At 43.3% G+C, this 20,926-nt stretch overlaps 1 protein-coding gene across 4 annotated transcripts in view; it reads left to right on the forward strand.

Moving 5' to 3' along the window:
* Window positions 1-20,171, forward strand: part of tec (tec protein tyrosine kinase) — a 301,217-nt gene extending 281,046 nt beyond the window's left edge. For all 4 annotated transcript variants that reach the window (XM_070870133.1, XM_070870134.1, XM_070870137.1 and 1 more), the window contains 3 exons: window positions 5,290-5,408; window positions 6,525-6,682; window positions 17,009-20,171. In XM_070870133.1, the coding sequence (XP_070726234.1) occupies window positions 5,290-5,408; window positions 6,525-6,682; window positions 17,009-17,080 (349 nt within the window). In that variant the 3' untranslated portion in view covers window positions 17,081-20,171. The remainder of the gene's footprint in view (window positions 1-5,289; window positions 5,409-6,524; window positions 6,683-17,008) is intronic.
* The last annotated feature ends 755 nt before the right edge of the window (window positions 20,172-20,926 follow it).

Raw genomic sequence — 20,926 nt, forward strand, 5'->3', positions numbered from 1 at the left:
CACACATTGCTTTTCCTCCCATCTTTGTATTGTCAGCAAACTTGGCTACGTTATACTCGGTCCCTTCTTCCAAGTCGTTAACATAGGTTGTAAATAGTTGAGGTCCCAACACTGATCCTTGTTCCACCCCACTAGTTACTGATTGCCAACCCGAGAATGAACCATTTATCCCGACTCTCTGTTTTCTGTTAGTTAGCCAATCTTCTATCCATGCTAATATATTACCCCCAACCTCGTGAACTTTTATCTTGTGCAGTAACCTTTTATGTGGCACCTTGTCAAATGCCTTCTGGGAGTCCAAATACACCACATCCACTGGTTCCCCTTTATCGACCCTGTTCATTACATCCTCAAAGAATTCCAGCAAATTTGTCAAACATGACTTCCCCTTCATAAATCCATGCTGACTCTGCTTGACCGAATTATGCTTTTCCAAATGTCCTGCTACTGCTTCTTTAATAATGGACTCCAACATTTTCCCAACCACAGATGTTAGGCTAACTGGTCTATAGTTTCCTGCTTTTTGTCTGCCTCCTTTTTTAAATAGGGGCGTTACATTTGCAGTTTTCAAATCTGCTGGGACCTCCCCAGAATCCAGGGAATTTTGGTAAATTACAACCAATACATCCACTATTCCTGCCGCTACTTCTCTTAAGACCCTAGGATGCAAGCCATCAGGCCCAGGGGATTTATCCGCCTTTAGTCCCATTATCTGACTGAGTACCACCTGCTTAGTGATTATGATTGTGTTAAGTTCCTCCCCCCCCCCCCCCCCCCTTTTACCCCTTGACTATCCACTGTTGGGATATTGTTAGTGTCCTCTACCGTAAAGACTGATACAAAATATTTGTTCAGAGTTTCTGCCATTTCCATGTTCCCCATTACTAATTCCCCGATCTTGTCCTCTAAGGGACCAACATTTACTTTAGCCATCTTTTCCTTTTTATATACCTATTAAAAACTCTTGCTATCTGTTTTTATATTTCGTGCTAGTTTACTTTCATAGTCTATCTTCCCTTTCTTAATCATTTTTTTAGTCATTCTTTGCTGGCTTTTCAAAGCTTCCCAATTTTCTGTCCTCCCACTAGTTTTGGCCCCTTTGTATGTCCTTGTTTTTAATTGGATACCGTCCTTTATTTCTTTAGTTAGCCACGGATGGCTATCTATTCTTTTACACACTTTTCTCCTCACTGGAATATATTTTTCTTGAGAGTTGTGAAATATCTCCTTAAATGTACACCACTGTTCATCAACTATCCTACACTTTAATCTATTTTCCCAGTCCACTTTACCCAACTTTGCCCTCATACCTCATAGTCTCCTTTATTTTAAGCTTAGTACACTGGTTAGAGATCCAACTTTCTCACCCTCCATCTGAATTTGAAATTCAATCATGCTATGGTCACTCATTCCGAGGGGATCCTTTATTAATCCTGTCTCATTACACAGGACCAGATCTAAGATAGCCTGTCCCCTGCTTGGTTCCCTTACATACTGCTCAAGGAACCCTTTCCTTACGCACTCTATGAACTCCTCCTCAAGGCTACCCTGACCAATTTGATTTGTCCAATCAATATGGAGGTTAAAATCACCCATGTTTATTGCTGTTCCCTTTTTACAAACCCCCACTATTTCCTGGTTTATACTCCGACCTTGCAGATTTTCTAATGTTAGGGCGCCTATAGACAATGCCCACCAGTGACTTTCTCGCCTTATTATTCCTTATCTCCACTCAAACTGTTTCAACATCCTGATCATTTGAGCCAATATCGTTTCTTACTATCGCAGTGATTTCATCCTTTATCAGTAGAGCTACACCACCTCCTTTTCCTTTCTGTCTGTCCTTCCGGATTGTCAAATACCCCAGAATATTTAATTCCCAGTCCTGGTTATCTTGCAACCACGTCTCTGTGATGGCTATCAGATCATATCAATTTGTATCTATTTGTGCTGTCAACTCATCTATTTTGTGACGACTTACGTGCTTTTAGACAAAGTGCCTTTAAATTAGCTTTTTTACTCTTTTTTTTTTCCTGCTTGTTTCCTCTCTCCTTCAAGCTCACTTTCTTTATTTTTGCTTTCTAATTCCAGCTTTACTCCCCTCCTGAATATATTTTCAGGTTCCCATCCCTCTGGCAAGCTAGTTTAAACCCTCCCCAACAGCACTAGCAACCCTCCCCCCAACCCCCGCGAGGATATTGATCCCGGTGCGACCTGTCCAGCTTGTACAGGTCCCACCTCCCCAGAAACGGTTCCAATGCCTCAGAAAGCTAAAGCACTCCCGCCTGCACCATCCAGCCACGTATTCATCTGCTCTATCCTCCTATTTCTGTACTCATTAGCTCATGGAACCGGGAGTAATCCGGAGATCACTACCTTTTGAGGTTCTGCTTATTAATCTCTCTCCTAGCTCCCTAAAATCTGCCTGCAGGACCTCATCCCTCTTTCTACCTATGTCATTGGTCCCGATATGGACCACGGCCTGTGGCTGTTCACCCTCTCCCCCCAGAATGCCCTGCAGCCGCTCAGTGACATCCTTGACCCTGGCACCAGGGAGGCAACATACCATCGTGGAATCACGTCTGCGGCCGCAGAAACGCTCATTTGCTCCCTTGACTATTGAATTCCCTACCATTATAGCTCTTCCATTCTTCCTCCTGCCCCCCTCCCTCCCCCCGTGCAGCTGAGCCACCCGTGTTGCCGTGGATTTGGCTCTGGCTGCACTCTCGAGCGTCACCATCGCCCTCACCGGTTGGAGACCGAGATGGACTCGGGGGACTCCTGCAGTATCTGCGGTCATCCAATCCCTATCTGCCTGCACACTCTTAAGCTGCGGGGTGACTACCTCTAGAAACGTGCTATCCACATAGCTTTCAGTCTCACGGATGCACCGCAGTGACTTCAGCCATCGCTCAAGCGCCAAAATGCGGAGCTCGAGTTGGTGCAGCTGCGCGAAGCATCCAGGATTTCCCACATGCCATTGGATGTGCAATCCACAGGACTGAGCTGCACTGTCATCCCTCTAGTTACACTCGCAACTATTGAGTAGAACTAAACTCTAAACCTTAGCAAAACATACCCAGCAACTCCTTAGCAATCAGCTGATTTAATTAACTTTTAACTTTTATTAGGTTGATGCTGAGTGGTCCATCCAGTTTTATTCTTAGTATTGTTTCTCATAGCGGTTTGCTACAACAGATTGGCTTGCTTGGCCATTTCAGAGGACAGCTAAGAGTCAACAACGTCACTGTAGTCTGGAGTCACATATAGGTCACATAATGGACAGCAGATCTCCTGCCCACTTCCCAATGGGGTTTTACGACAATCTGATAGTTTCATTATAGATACTAGCTTTTTATTCCAGATTTATTTAATTGAATTTTAATTCCTCAGCTGCCCTGGTGGGATTTGAACTCGCGTCTCTGGATCATTTGTCCAGGCCTCTGGATTACTAGTCTAGTAACATAACCACTATGCTACCATTTCTCTTAGTAATACTGTAACTATTGAAATAATGGGCTGTTTTCCCTTGGCCTTGCTGCAGCCCGCTAGGCACTGATGCATCACCCAATGCAGACCCCTCTACTAAGCTAACCTCTAACGAATGCGTAATGCCAGTATCTGAGCTGATTCCTGCGCGTGAGAGAAGCAATGACACAGCGCTCAGCTCCTCCACCTCTTCCTCTCCCTCCAGAATCTCTTGGATTGGTGGGGAGGTTGTGCTCAGGTGCAGGCTCCACAGCTGGTGGCATTGAGATGAGGGCAGTAGGGCAGGAATAGAGCAAGGAATGTAGACAGTATCAGGAGCTGGAAAGTGATAAAGCCTTCTGGTGTGGGAGGGAAGTGTTATGAGAAAAGGAAAGGGGACTGGAAACTGATCAAGCCTTTTGGTGTGGATGGTGTTGGAAGTGGGATGAGAAAAGGAGAGGGGATAAAGATATCGTTATTGCCCCCAGCGGGGTTGACATCTCCGCTGGCCATGGCGCCCACCACCTGCGGGTCAATGAGCTGCAGCACTCACTCCTCCAGTCTGCAGCTGTTCCCTTCTGTTATGTGCCATCTTGGCCTGCAAAAAAAAATGAACTCGTGTGGGTAAGAGTCCAGCTATGTATGTAGAAGATATGCCTGCTGTGGTTGAATAGCTGTGAATGTAGGCAAGGTGTGAGATGAGGATGCAAGTGTGGATATCTGCAGATATCTTGGTGGTTGAGTGGTGGGGATGTGGTGATTTGCACAGTGTGCAGAGACAAGAGATTGAGAGGCTGGTATGGAGGAATTGTGGAAGCATATACACACTATCACCAGCCAACACAGGTCATTGAATTTTTTCCTGCATTGGGTGAGTTTTCTCTGCATCACTATGCTGGCCGACACCTTCTTGGCCATCTCTCGCCACATGGCCCTGAAAATCTGCGGAGATGGTCTCCTCCTCGATGGAGAGAACAGTGACTCCCTCCTGGATCCATCGATGTCTCCAGCACCACATCATTAAAACGGGTGGCCCTCTTCCTTGAAGGACGATTCGCAGCAGCCATTGCAGAAAGTTCCTCAGATGCACAGTTCACTAATTCAAGTGCAGCAATGCTGAAAATGAGCAGCAGGTTCAAAAGAAGAGCCAGATTGAGCTGGAATAAAGGTTTGATTGCTGAATGGAACTCGGCTGAAATTAGGTAACTGTCTTGGAATAGCACCCTTGCAGCACCCAGTTGAGCCATTAGCACCTCATTTACTGCCGCACCCCCACCCCCCCCCCCCCCCCACCGCCCCCGCCCTTTCACTGCTGGGGCAAAAATGCTGAATTTCACCCAAGGCATTTCGCCGAGTGCTACCTCCTCTAAAAGTGAGAAGTTACCACCCCAAACGGGGCGCTACCAAATTTCGCCCCCTAGGAGGTTTGAAAGTCGGACCTATCTTTATCTCCAGCCGCTTCTCTCGCTCTCTTAGTTAAAGTCTTTATTCACACGGTTATTTATGGTTATATTAATTAGTTTATCTAGTTAAGTTAGAGAGAATAAAATGCTAATGCTCACCCACCAATCACCTACCGGCAGTCCTGTGAAGTCACTCCTTGCTTTTGCTGTTCTTTTGGAATTCGCCAGATTTGTATCTGCCTCTTCCGCTGCCGACTCCAGGTCTGCTGCCTTGGCCTCCTGCGCTCTTTATCCTCTGCTGGTGGATAGGTTTGATGCGGAGCTAGCATCAATGTGCTCACGATGAGCCAAATGGCGTCCTGTGCTAAAGTATCGAATGTTACTTAACAAATATAACTTTGTTTAATTGCATCTTTAGGTATGTCTTGGATGATCAGTACACCAGTTCTTCAGGTGCCAAGTTTCCTGTGAAATGGTCACCTCCTGAGGTGCTACATTACTCTAAGTACAGCAGTAAATCAGACGTGTGGTCATTCGGTAAGAGAATAATTACATTTATATGTGCAAACATATTTCTCATTCTGATTCATTTGGAAGATCTTTAAAAACTCTGACATTTTTGAAATGAGCATTATAAAGAAAGCAAGAATGATTTAAAAAAATCAGCTGCAACTTGGTTATTAGAGACTCTGTGGGTAGTACATTCACTTCTGGATCTTTCCGTAGTTTTCATGATACAGAGTTAACCCAAAATTAAGTATTGGCTCAAAGATCGAATCGATGGAGGATGAAAGTGGTCTCAGCAGAAGGATGGCCTGTGCCTTATTTCTTCCTTTTGTACTTCTTTTGACTTTGCACAGCATTCTAGATGTTAAAAGTAAACATATGAACTATACCCATCTGACCTCACCACTGCAGGGCTGGATATCTACCCCCTTAACATTCTGACTAAAAATTGCAAAAAACCTTTAATGAAAAATTGGCATTTTCAATTAGGAGCATTAGCATAACAGTTTGACATCAGTAGCAAGTCTTTTATTTCATTATGTAAGTTTTACAATTGAGATGTTATGTAATTTGTATACCTAGAAAAAAATTCAAGGCAAAAAAAAGTCAAAACTTCTACCTACCTACTGTAAATCAAGTTTATTTTTGACAGAGATATTTTTCCAAATTCGTGCTATTTCGTAAGGGGCATCATCTGCCATTAGCTTATACACCTGACCACTTCTAACCATTTATTTAAATTATCAGTAAATAGTGTACTGCACATACCCAAATTTTCTACCTGCAGATGCGGCTCACTACCAGCAGATTGGTTCCCCATCAGCAGTGCAAAGTTTGAAAATTACCCCTTTCATATTATGGTATGAGATGATAGGACAAGAAAATTATGTCCATACAAACTTGGCCCATTCTTGCTGGATATCCCCATGTACCTACCCTTTTTCTCACCATTTAGGAGAAGCAGAAAACACAGATATCCAACCAATTCAGGAACCCACTGCCAAAAATTAGTTGTTTCCCAGCATAATTGGGTGTATGTTCTTTCTGCCGTGATGTTGTTATTTTTCACGTATATAGTGGCTAATTTGATCTGAGGCTAATTTGCTCTTAGTGACTTCAGAAACAAATCTTTACATTAATTTGCAGGTGTTTTGATGTGGGAAGTTTATAATGAGGGAAAGATGCCATTTGAAACCAAAACAAATTGTGAGGTGGTTGACTTCATTTCAGCTGGCTCTCGACTGTATCGACCAAAACAAGCATCAAAAGAAGTGTATGAGATCATGAATCACTGCTGGCATGAGGTTGGTGATGATGCTATTTTTAATCATGTTTGGCCATTACAGCAAAAAAATATATATTTAAGTCATTTTGAGATAGAAACATAAAAAATAGGTGCAGGAGTAGACCATTCAGCCCTTCGAGCCTGCACCACCATTCAATAAGATCATGGCTGATCATTCACCTCAATACCCCTTTCCTGCTTTCTCTCCATACCCCTTGATCCCTTTAGCCATAAGGGCCAAATTTAACTCCCTCTTGAATATATTCAATGAACTGGCATCAACAATGCTCTGCGGTAGAGAATTCCACAGGTTAACAACTCTGAGTGAAGAAGTTTCTCCTCATCTCAGTCCTAAATGGCTTACCCTTTATCCTTAGACTGTGTCCCCTGGTTCTGGACTTCCCCAACATCGGGAACATTCTTACTGCATCTAACCTGTCCAGTCCTATCAGAATTTTATATGTTTCTATGAGCTCCCCTTTCATCCTTCTAAACTCCAGTCAATACAGCCCAGTCGATCCAGTCTCTCCTCATATGTCAGTCGTGCCATCCTGAATCAGTCTGGTGAACCTTTGCTGCACTCCCTCAATAGCAAGAATGCCCTTCCTCAGATTAGGAGACCAGAACTGAACACAATAGTCCAGGTGAGGCCTCACCAAGATCCTGTACAACTGCAGTAAGACCTCCTTGCTCCTATACTTAAATCCCCTAGCTATGAAGGCCAACATACCATTTGTCTTCTTTACCGCCTGCTGTACATGCATGCCGACTTTCAATGACTGATGTACCATGACACCCAGGTCTTGTTGCACCTCCTCTTTTCCTAATCTGCCATCATTCAGATGATAATCTGCCTTCGTGTTTTTGCCACTAAAGTGGATAATCTCACATTTATCCACATTATACTGCATCTGCCATGCATTTGCCCACTCACCTAACCTGTCCAAGTCACCCTGCAGCCTCTTAGCATCCTCCTCGCAGCTCACACTACCACCCAGCTTACTGCCATCTGCAAACTTGGAGATGTTACACTCAATTCCTTCATCTAAATCATTGATGTATATTGTAAATAGCTGGGGCCCCAGCAACTGAGCCCTGCGGCACCCTACTAGTCACTGCCTGCCATTCTGAAAAGGACCCGTTTATCCCGACTCTCAGCTTCCTGTCTGCCAACCAGTTCTCTATCCACGTCAATACATTACCCCCAATACCATGTGCTTTAATTTTGCACACCAATCTCTTGTGTGGGACCTTGTCAAAAGACTTTTGAAAGTCCAAATACACCACATCCACTGGTTCTCTCTTGTCCACTCTACATCCTCAAAAAATTCTAGAAGATTTGTCAAGCATGATTTCCCTTTCATAAATCCATGCTGACTTGGTCCGATCCTGTCACTGCTTTCCAAATGCGCTGCTATTTCATCTTTAATAATTGATTCCAACATTTTCCCCACTACTGATGTCAGGCTAACCAGTCCATAATTACCCATTTTCTCTCTCCCTCCTTTTTTAAAAAGTGGTGTTACATTAGCTACCCTCCAGTCCATAGGAACTGATCTAGAGTCGATAGGCTGTTGGAAAATGATCACCAATGCATCCACTATTTCTAGGGCCACTTCCTTAAGTATCCTGGGATGCAGACTATCAGGCCCCGGGGATTTATCGGCCTTCAATCCCATCAATTTCCCTAACACAATTTCCCGCCTAATAAGGATTTCCTTCAGTTCCTCCTTCTCACTAGACCCTCGGTCCCCTAATATTTCCAGAAGGTTATTTGTGTCTTCCTTCGTGAAGACAGAACCAAAGTATTTGTTCAACTGGTCTGCTATTTCTTTGTTCCCCGTTATAAATTCACCTGAATCTGACTGCAAGAGACCTATGTTTGTCTTCCCATATCTTTAGAAGCTTTTGCAGTCAGTTTTTATGTTCCCAGCAAGCTTCCTCTCATACTCTATTTTCCCCCTCTGAATTAAACCCTTTGTCCTCCTCTGCTGAATTCTAAATTCCTCCCAGTCCTCAGGTTTGCTGCTTTTTCTGGCCAATTTATATACCTCTTCCTTGGATTTAACACTATCTTTAATTTCCCTTGTTAGCCATGGTTGAGCCACCTTCCCCGTTTTATTTTTACTCCAGACAGGGATGTACAATTGTTGAAGTTCATCCATGTGATCTTTAAATTTTTGCCATTGCCTATCCACCGTCAACCCTTTAATTATCACTCGCCAGTCTGTTCTAGCCAATTCACGTCTCATACCATCGAAGTTACGTTTCCTTAAGTTCAGGACTCTAGTCTCTGAATTAACTGTGTCACTCTCCATCTTTATTAAGAGTTCTACCATATTATGGTCACTCTTCCCCAAAGGGCCTCGCACAACTAGATTGCTAATTAGTCCTTTCTCATTACACATCACCCAGTCTAGAATGGCCAGCCCTCTAGTTGATTCCTCGACATATTGGTCTAGAAAACCATCCCTTATACACTCCAGGAAATCCTCCTCCACCGTATTGCTACCAGTTTGGTTAGCCCAAACTATATGTAGATTAAAGGCGCCCATGATAACTGCTGTACCTTTATTGCACGCATCCCTAATTTCTTGTTTGATGCTGTCCCCAACCTCACTACTACTGTTTGGTGGTCTGTACACAACTCCCACTAGCATTTTCTGCCCTTTGGTATTCTGCAGCTCCACCCATACAGATTCCACATCATCCAAGCTAATGTCCTTCCTTACTATTGCATTAATTTCCTCTTTAACCAGCAACGCTACCCCGCCTCCTTTTCCTTTTTGTCTATCCTTCCTGAATGTTGAATACCCCTGGATGTTGAATTCCCAGCCTTGGTCACCCTGGAGCCATGTCTCCGTGATGCCAATTATATCATATTCGTTAATTGCTGCCTGCGCAGTTAATTCGTCCACCTTATTACAAATACTCCTCGCATTGAGGCACAGAGCTTTCAGGCTTGTCTTTTTAGCACACTTTGCCCCTTTAGAATTTTGCTGTAATGTGGCCCTTTTTGATTTTTGCCTTGGGTTTCTCTGCCCTCCACTTTTATTTTTCTTCTTTCTATCTTTTGCTTCTGCCCCCATTCTACTTCTCTCTGTCTCCCTGCATAGGTTCCCATCCCCCTGCCATATTAGTTTAACCCCTCCCCAACAGCACTAGCAAACACTCTCCTTAGGACATTGGTTCCGGTTCTCCCCCGGTGCAGACCGTCCAGTTTGTATTGGTCCCATCTCCCCCAGAACCGGTTCCAATGTCCCAGGAATTTGAATCCCTCCCTTCTGCACCACTCCTCAAGCCACGTATTCAGTCAATAAATTATCCAAGTTTGTGTTAGTTGTAATTTGTGGTTTCCCATATCAGAAAATAGGGGCTCGACATGCAAAGTAAACTGGCTCATTCAGCATCACAAGTGATTTATTTTTCATGCAACCATAATATCTAATTATATTTAAATAATTTTATTTTAAAATTGTGTTTCATTCAATAATGGCTATAAATAAGTAATATTTAAAATACAGAATTGGCAACCTTTAAAGGAGGATGCAATATACTTTGTAAAAATGTAAACTAAAATGCCAATATTTTCTTTTTCCTAATTTTAGCAAAAGGGTAGTTGAATAAACAATAGTTCAACATGGGTAGAGAGCACTATTAGTGTTGTGGTTTAGTGTTCTGAGGATTTCCCTGACTCCAAATTTCTTCTGGATATTAGCTAATTTAACATGTGCTGTGTTCAAAGTCAATTGTGAAATGCTCGTGCAGGATTGGGCAGAATAACAGAAATGTGTTAACTCCATGGGCTCAATTTGCGCCGTTATTTTGGCGGGCGCTGTTTTTTTTGGCGTATTTTTTTTTTTTCCAAGTTTCCCCCTGTGATCTGCGCCGGCATAACTGACATGGTTATGATTTTTCTAGGCCAGTTTGTTTTTACATTATAGGGGGGGGTGTTCCCTCATGTCTGCGCCATTTTAAACATTTTTTCACAGTTTGGCCAACATTTTTTCCTCCTAAGTCGGCGTATCTGGCCACTTCCGAAAAATCTTCTGGGCACTTAAGAAAACATGCACATATTCACAAATCAGCGCTGAAAGACGCCATTGTTTTTAAAGTGAAGATTTTGGAGGGAGTCAAGAACACTGTCAAAATCAATAATAAAATTCAACTTTTTTTACCTGTCAACGTAGTAAATGTAAATTTGTTGGATTTCAGAAGTTTTCTCATTTTTGTACTCGCTCACACGCCACCACTGAACATCTTGAAGCAGAGCCGAAGGGTCATAGTTTTGGCCAGCAGAATCGGCCCCGTGCCCGAACACGGGGACTTGGGGCTCAGCTACAAAACAAGCTGTGGGGTGGGGCAGAAGAGAAATTGCGAGGTGCCGATCGGAAAGCTTCGAGCCCGGGGAGCGAGGTGCTGATCGGAAGCCTTCTATATTGAAGACTGCAATGAGTAGGGGAGGAGGAGAGCGAGGGAGAAGGGGAGCGAGAGAGAAGGGGAGAAGTCCACAAGACTGCAATTAGTTAAGGGCGGGGTGGGGGGGGGTGTTGGGGAAGAGAGACGAGAAGTCAAAAGACCTTTGGGTGTGGTCCATCCATACAGATATTGGGGGGAGAGAGAGAACTGCGAACCTGTCCTGCCTGCCTGCTTTCCTGCCGTTTTGAGCTTCTTTCAAAGGTTAAATTTAAGTATGGGGGCAATACTGACAATGCCATACCTTGTGCGAGCCTTCTGCATCATGGTGCTACGTAGGAGACAATTGATTCAACGTCATCGCATCAGGAACATCAAAGCCTGTAGAGTGCTGGGCAGGAGGCCTTATCCACCTCGGGTATATCGAGACAGGTGTTCGTACCTCCACCTGACTGATGCAGACTGTCAGAAGGCTGCGTTTCCGCAAAGAAGTTGTAAGTGAGATCTGTGAGTTGGTCAAAGCAGACCTGCAACCTAGAAGCATCAGGAGGACTGCTTTGTCAGTTGAAGTGAAGGTTACAGCTGCACTTTCATTCTATGCCTCTGGCTTGTTTCAAGCTACAACTGGGGATGTGTGCGCCATCTCTCAACATGCAACACATGTCTGCATTCTCCAGGTGACGGTTGCACTGTATGCGCGGAGGAATGATTTCATAAAGTTCCCCATGACCACCCAAGCAATGCATGACACAGCTGTGGGCTTCTCCAGGATTGTTGGCTTCCCAAAGGTACAGGACTGCATTGATTGTACCCACATCACCTTGCAAGCACCTTTGGAGGATTCCAAGATGTACAGGAACAGAAAAGGCTTCCACTCGATTAATGTACAGCTCGTGTGTGACGACATGCATCATATCATGTCAGTCGATGCAAGATACCCTGGGAGCACCCATGATGCGTTCATCTGACGCGACAGCGCTATATTTCTTCAGCAGCAGCCAGAAGGGCAGAGCTGGCTACTGGGAGACAAAGGGTACGGCCTCACCACCTGACTCATGACGACGCTATGCGTAACCTGCACGGAAGCTGACCATGAATACAACATGTCGCACATTGCAACGCGCAGCAGCATTGAGAGGACCATTGGCATACTGAAACAGCATTTCCGATGCCTGGACCATTCCGGAGGCTACTTGCTGTATTCCCCTGAGACTGTTGTGTGCTGCATGCTGCATAACTTAACCATCATGAGGCAGCAGCACCTGGTAGTGGAAGACCCACCTGTGGTGAGAGTGGCTGATGATAATGATGTGGAAGATGCAGGTGATGAGCAGAAGGAGGGGGACGACGAGGATGAGGAAACCATGCAAGTGCCTGAGGCCGGAGCACGACGGCGGAGGAGGGCGGGCCATCGTGCTCCTTTAACAATTGCTCGAGCCTTGCGCCAGCAGCTTGTCCGTGAACATTTTACTGATGCCTGAGGGCTTAGCTACAACTATTCCACATGGACCATGTTTACTGTTTGGAGCTCTTCCGTAATGTTGTGTTGTGTTAATGGAACATGATCTAGTTTTAATGTAAAATATATTTTATTCAAAAATTTACAATATACTTAACTTAACTTTAATAAAATTATTCTTGTATCAAACTTTACTTTAAGATCTCTCTTTAAGATCACTTATAAACTTGAAAATTTACAAAACTTACAAAAAAACTTTTAAGTTGAGAACAGTTACAACTGTAAGAATAATAATAATAATAATAATGACAACAACAGCAGCAGTAGCAAAGAGAGGCTGCACCCACCCATCTCTCCTCCACCTTTATTCTAAGACCGCCCACTGCGCTTGGTCTTGTACTCTCCCCTACCTGCAGGCGGTGGCACAATGTTTCTGGTCTTGGTACCAAACTAATTCTTTCTAACATCTTGGGTACTGCGCACCTCTTGAGGGCGGGGGCGGGGGCGTCGGCATCAGGCGGCAAGTTGGAGGGCCCGGCTTTTGGCTCTTCAGAGGCTGTTGTGGGGATTGGAGTGGGAGTGACAGTTGATTCTGTCAATGGGCGTGGGGTCTGGGCGTGCTCCATTATTGCAGCAGCTAACTCCAACGTGCCTGATTCATGCGCCCTAACAATGTCTCAACGGCCAGCAACGTTCCCTCCCTCATGTTGAGCCAAACTGTCTGAACTACCTGCAACATTCCTTCCCTCATGGCCACTATTCCCTCACTGATGATCCCGGACATCGTTCCCATTTCTCGTGTCATTGCTGTTACTTCTCCCGACAGTCCTGCTACCTCATCACTCACCCCACTGATGGTGTCCAGAAGTGATCGGGTAAGGTCAATGCTCTCCGCGCTCAATGACATCATCTGAACCACATGTTAGATCCTGCAACTCAGGAGAGCGCGGTCGAGCTCTCCTTCCCCTCCTCTCCACTGGTGTGCCTCGCTGCATCCCACCACTGGGGCCCGCAGCCTGGGATGGTGGGGCCCTGGATGTGCCTCGCTGCACCCCAATACTGGGACCCACAATCTCGGAAGGTGTGAAACCATGGAATGTCCCACCAGCACTCAAACCACTAGTCATGGAAGGGGCTGTCACCTCCATGTGCGGCACCTCCTCCAAAGTCAGTACAACATTGGGAGCTTCATCTAACTCCATCCCCCTCCCCCTCACCCCCATGTTCTTGCTTGGTCTGGAGGATTGGATTGGAAGATGTTCACCTCTTCAGACTTGTCCGCGTCTGAATCTTCTGCATCGTCAGGGTTGGTTGGCCTCAAGTTTTGCAAAAGATAACAGAATAGTCAAATGGTTAGCAGCAAAGGAAGGGGCAGGGTGGGTGGCATGAGTAGGCTCACACACAGCAGGCCAGGCAGCAGGCTGATTTGAAGGACCACTATGAAGTTGCAGGACTTACCCTCTCCTGTGAGTGTGGGCCCAGCTTGTGCAGTGGTAGTTGCTTTTTTCCAGGCAGAACCCATCAAAGCAGCAACCCTCTCTTCCAAGGGTGTCAGTGGGTGCAGATATGCCGGGCCTCCTCCTGTTCAAGTTCTTGCCCTTTTATTATGTGCTACCTTTCTCTGCAAAGATGAAAACCTCATTTTTTTAAAGAGGGTGCTTTTCTGCTGGGTGGGACAGACAGATGGTCACATTTACAATTGCAATTCCAGTGAATAAATGAAAATATTACTTACACTAACTACTTGACCAAGGTCCTGCCACTTTTTACACTGACCTCCAGATCTTGTGGTGGTCACCATTGCACAGTAATCTTCTGCAACTTGGTTCCAGCATTTCTTCATTTCTTTGGGTGGAACTTTTAAGTAACCTCTGCTGGTGTCCAGCTCCTGCCATCTGTTCTCAATCACAGTAACTAGTGCCTCCACTTCTTCCTGTAAGAAATTCTTGGTCTTTGCACCGCGTTGCATCTTGTATTGCTGCAGCTGCGATTTTTCCAATACTCTGACACACCACTCAAAGTTCTCACACACACTTTTAAAATGGCCGATTGCCAACTCGGAGCTGTACTGAGCATTCGCGTCCATTGCAACAACGTCAAAAACTTAACTTTTTTCTGTGCATGTGCAGAAGGTGCGGCATCGTTTTCTGGCGCAGAGAGCAGGCTCCACCCCCCGAGGTGATTGGACACACTGTGCGGCGCCAAATTCGAATTCTACATCAGGGAAACTTTGGCAAAATATTTCTGCCGCATTTCTGGCCTAGAAAAACAGGCGTAACTCTGGCAATATGCCAGAAAGCTGGCTTGGAAAATTGAGCCCTATGTTTGATCCGTAATTAGTGATCTGAACCAAAATAGGCAGCATTCCACTATACCGAACTCCCAGTATCAACATTCAACAGCCAATGCAGGCAGCGAGATAAGTATTAGTGTTCAGCTCTTGCAGTGAGCTCTGCAGTTAGCCAATATTACTTTTTATTGGTTATATTTATAATCACAAAATTGGTGTTGGCTTTAGGTTTTGCAGAGAAAGTTGTTACTTTTAGAAAGCTGAGCCAGGATTTTGTGCATTTGGTGTAGTTTACCCAGATTGACTATTGACGGGTTTGCAACAACCTTTGTAAAGCATCTTTAATGTAGAAAAATGTCCCAAGATACTTCATGAATGTGTATTTTGACAAATATGAACACCGAGCCAGAGATGGGGCTATAAGGAGGTAGTGACTAAAAGGATGGTCAAAGAGATGGGTTTTAAGGTGAGTCTAAAAGGAGGATAATGAAGTGAAGTAGTGGAAGGGTTTGGGGAGGGAATTCCAGAGCATGGGGCCTGACTGGCTGAAGACATATCAGCCAATGGTGGTCAAGAGAGCTACAGCTGGGCATCGCCAGCATACATGTGGAAGCTGACCCCATGTCTGACGATGACGTCATCAAGAAGCAGCATGTAGTTGAGCAAGAGAAGGAGGCCAAGAACATAAATAGGAGCAGCAGTAGACCACAGCTCCTTGACCCTGCTGTCATTCAATTCCACTTTCCTACCCTATAAACATTCCCTTAGTGCCCAAAAATCTATTGCTCTCAGTCTTGACTAGACTCATTGACTGAGCATCCACAGCCCTCTGTGGTAGAGAATTCCAAAAATTCATAACCACCTTTGACCATCTCATCCTAAATGGCCGACCCCTTATGCTGGGACTGACCTCTAATTCTAGACTCTCCAGCCAGGCAAAACAGCCTCTCAGCATCTACCCTGTCAAGCCCTTTTAAGAATGTTATAAGTTTCAATGAGATCAATTCCACATGGGTCAATGTGGCCGCTGCCCCCGCATGCTAACTCATTAGTGCTTCATTTGCGCCGGCCGGCAGCGCTAACTAGCCCTGCACAAAGGGGCAATTTCAGCCTCATTAACTGGTCATTATAACATTGCTGTTTGTGAGAGTTTGCTGTGCGCAAATTGACTGCAGAATTTCCTACATTACAACAGTGACTACACTTCAAAAAAATAACTTCATAAGCTGTAAAGAGCTTTGGGACACCTGGTAGTCGTAAAAGGTGCTATATAAATGCAAATCTTTCTTACTTTCTCCACACAGCTTACTTTCCCACCTAGCTTTGTATCGCAAGCAAACTTGGATACACTGTACTTACTCCCCTCATCCAAGTCATTGATAAGGATTTTAAATAGCTGAGGCCCCTGCACTGATGTTGCAGCACTCCTAGTTACACCCTGCCATCCCGAAATTGACCCATTTATTTGTACTTTCTGTTACTTGCCCGTTAAACAACCCTCAATCCATACTAATATATTACCCCCAATTCCATGAGCCCTAATCTTAATCCATTCTTCTGACTCTGGCCTCTTGTGCATCCCCCACCTCCTTTGTCCCACGATTGGAGGTGATGGGGTGGGAAGAGAACCCATTGTTGGTGATGCTCTGGCTATGATTGGATAAGTGTGAGTGGAATGGAGCCAGAGCAGTCCCTCTCATTGGAGGAGAATGGTGTATCTGACCATATCAAAGATTTCTGCGAGGTTGAGAAAGAGTAGAAGGGATGATGCACCATGATCACAGTCACAGAGGATGCAATTTGTGACCTTTGGTTCAGTGCTGTGTCAGGAACAAAAACTTGACTGGAGAGATTCAATGATGAAGTTTGGGGAAAGATTTGGGAGATCTCAAGAACTTTGGAGAGAAAAGAAAGATTGGAGATGGGCCCATGCATGAGTCAAGCTCCAGAGATCAGGTTAAAACTAAGGCTGAAATTATTTTTAGTACTAAAACAGCACTGGTTGTAACACATTCAATCTAGCAAAAAGCACAATTAAAATAGCGGTTTTCTGGAACTGCTAAAGAGAGGAGAAAATGTTAACTTTGTTTAATACAGTTTCTGGTCAATAAATGCAATTTCAATCGATTGGATTTTAAAATTTGTTTGCTAACGTATTGTTTCATTATGTTTCTTTTCAGAAACCAGAGGGACGACCATGTTTTTCACAATTACTGCTAATGATTAATCAATTAATGGAATCTGACTGTTAAAGTGACTCTCGTGGTTGGTTATGGACTGTCCAAAATAATGCTGTAAAATCTATTCTGTATTATGACAAGTTTTTTTAGATGATTGTCCTGGATTCAAAACATCAAGTGTATGCTTTGTGTGTATCTGAATAACAGTATGGTAATTATGTAATTATGCACTTGAGAAATCTACCTGTTGATGCAGATGCACATTGGCCATATTATTTTAAACATCAATGTACTTGCTTATTGAGAAGGATGTCCGTTTTCTGTGATACAATCCGTTGTGCGATCTAGACTGGCAGAATCATAACATGGAACCGATTGTCTGTATTGAAACTGACCCTAAATTGGCACCATTGTTGAGTTTTTTTTCATTGCAAATTCCAAACCTTAAGGGTAATTTTTAATTTGTTGTCCAGTCCTGTCCACTATAAATTTGTTGAGACTGTCAAAGATTTTGCTGTTCAAATTCTGAGCCGTTATTAATCATCATTGCCTCAGCGTGAGCTGGATTTTCTCCCATACTCCAGTAATGTGATAACCTCATTCTCTAACACTGCCACATCATCTCCTTTAATTACTAAACTATTATCTGAATTGCTGATTGATGTAGACCATGATTGATCACTCTTATTTAACAACTAGAGCAGCAACCCACAATCTAAATAAATTTGTATACATCTATTAAACTGTTAGTAGTCCAACATCTTACAACAGCATAAAAATGAAAAAACAAAATGAAGGAAATGCGCATCAATCCATCAGCAACTGAAAATAAAATAAAATAGGTTACGGTTTCAGACGTAGACCTTTCATCAGACACATTCTACATCTGAAATGATAACCTATCCGTTTTCATTTCAGATTTCCAGCATGTTCTTTGTATGGTACCAAAAATATTTCCCAACAACAGAAAAGGTGATTTGGTTTAACTTTAGATGATATGAGAAAGTCAAGCCATTCTCCCAAATTTAAAGCCTCAGTTTTCTATCAGAAGTTCACAACATCTTTCTTGAGCAGTGGGAAGATAAGTAAATGTATATATAATTAACAGCAGAGAACTATACCAATCTCTGACTAGGTTTTATGAAGAAAACTAATTAACAGGGAAAGCTCCAATTGATGGAACTATCTCTTTCAAAATGAGAAAGTGTGACTTTCCTTGGAGCTTGGGGCAGAATGCTGTTGCAAAACTGGTGGGAGAGGACTCATGAGGGTGGAAAATGAGGGGTGACCTGGAAACTCTGATATAAATATGTCAGTTGGATTTCTAGCAAGAGCACGGTGCTTCCAGGGTTGGGTTAGCACATGGGCCTATGGGACCGCTCTTGGTGTTTGGGGCCCCACCAGGTGCCTGTGCAAATTTTGAGCTTCTGGTAAAACTCACCAAAGCACAGAAAACAAACATATTACCGCTGAATCAAAATATTCTAGCATTTAAAATTATTGTCAGAAGAGGGTGAGGCAGAGTAGATAGATTTGTTGCAGTATAAATACAAAATTTGTACTTTATCATTTAAGCGCAGTGTATTGTGATATGATTTACATTATGTGTAAACATTCAATGGGCCTATTTTTCATGTTTGTATTTTGATGGAGCTTTTCCATGGCTCCCACTTCCTAAGTGCCCTGTGATCTTGACACTGGAAAGATATCAACCAATTGGGAAGTAAGTGCAGCCCACAGGGGTATCCAGGCTGGGAATACCCAGAAGAATCAAGGCAGCAACAAGAAAATTAAGGCTCTTATAAAGGGGGTTGATTTTTACATAATTTTTTACTCCTCAGGCAGTCACACCAGTTTCTGCCATGCACCCCCTGCCCCCCTCCTCCCCCCTCATCTGTCAGTTACTGCATCTTTCCATGCTACCCCTTTAGTGGGTGGCCAAGCTGCACCCATGCTGGCGTAGTTGCCCACCAAATTTATTTAAACAAGGTGAGCCCTTCCTGACCTCATGTATACCGGCAACATCAGGAGTGCAGGTCAGTGGCAGATTGGGATTCCCACTCCATTGCACTTAGCGAGCAGAGCAGTATCATGGCTCCAGAATGTACAGAGGCCAAAGAGCTTTCTGATTTAGCCACTGAATGAGACAAATGTCATCATCGTTTTACCAATAGAGAATGTGTTTCTATGATAAAATGGCACAAGTACATCAGAAAATAATTTTTAAGATTTGTTTGCACACTAACGTATTGCTGTACAATGGAGTAATAGGGCTTACATTTGCGTGCTCAGTTCCTTACTGGGCAAGTTACAAAATTCAGGCAGGATATGTAAACAACTCTTTCCTCATGGAAAGGGAAGTTTAGGAAGTGAGATAGTCTGGGCTGTTCTCACAAATTCTCCCAGAGGTTTTAACAGAGTGCTTGGAGGACGTCTGTTGATCACCATTTCTGATGGCTTGGCATTGCCATAGGCAGGGAACCTAACGTTGGGGAAAATAACTGAATGATGGGGAGATCAAAATAGTTTAAAATGCATATATAATCCTGCACTGTATTATAATAATATTTATTAAATGTTCAGTTATTTGTTACAATTGATTAACAAGCCAAGAAAGGATGTGCATCTTTCCAACACTACAAAAGCATTACTGTAAGAGAACGATTTTAGTTTGGACCTTCAAGTTTAGAGTTTTGTTTATGTTGTACTAACTAAAATTAGAATTTTGCTATATTGTATTAAAAATATTTTAGAATTTTGTTAGCGATGTAACACTTATATATGCATTTCCCAAATCATTTGTATCAAGATTAATTATTTTCTCATGCATTTTAATTTCCTACTTATTCAGCAATTGAAAATGTGTATGTTTGAGAAAATAGCTGGCACAGAGATGAACAGTCATGAATACAGTCAATTATTTTAGTTTTCTAATTAGGTGGTTAATTTTTGTAATGAGTAAAATACATATTTTCCAACTGCTCATGCTGGTAATGACACTCAAATATTTAACAAAAAAATGGAAACTTAAAATATATCGCATTTTTTCCACTTGTACATAAGCCAAATGAATACAATTAAATGCAGAATGTATAATTGGTTGTGCTTTGCTAATGAACAACAGGATTTTGAAATTGTAATCAACCACAACAATAATATTTCCTTTCTACAAAGAGTGCAGTTTAGTTGCTGTTTTCAACAGGTTGTACGTTATTAGCATTCTATTTGGATTTGTCTTTATTTTCTGCATACATAAGAAGTATAGGTCATACAAACATTTAGATACCACTATTCCCTATTGGATAAAAGCTACACAGTATAACTTCTAACATTGTGGGCCCAAGTTTCCACATGATTTGCGCCTGATTTTTAGGAGCAACTGGTGGAGAACGGACTATCTTAGAAATCGCAATGCTCCACATTTTCTTTTCTGCAGTTCTAGTCAGTTAGAACAGTTCTACTTTGGAACAGAATTTTTTCTTCAAAAGGGGGCGTGTCCGGCCACTGACGCCTGATTTCAAAGTTTCCACAGTGAAAACATACTCCAAACTAACTTAGAATGGAGCAAGTGAAGATTTTTGTAAAACTGAAAAAAACTGAAAAAAACATTAAAAAATCAGGCTCAGGTTACAAATTAGGCGTCCAGAACGAGGTGGGGGGGAGGGGGGGGGGGGAGAGGGAAGTCATTAAATTCTACAATAAATCCTTATTTATACTTATACAAATATTATACAAATAAATCCAACCTGAATAAAAATTTATAAGCAAAGAAAAGATTAAATAAACCATCATCCTACCTGTGTGAAAGTGCTTCAGTCAGCTCAGCGATGTGGCGTCGTTCCCGCGAACGGGAGGGAGGGGCAGGCAGGCAGTAACAAGTCAGCAAGCAGCCTTCCACTTGAGGTGGAAGCCTTAGTC

The sequence above is a fragment of the Pristiophorus japonicus genome, chromosome 2 (genome assembly GCF_044704955.1).
Source record: "Pristiophorus japonicus isolate sPriJap1 chromosome 2, sPriJap1.hap1, whole genome shotgun sequence".
NCBI lineage: Eukaryota > Metazoa > Chordata > Chondrichthyes > Pristiophoridae > Pristiophorus > Pristiophorus japonicus.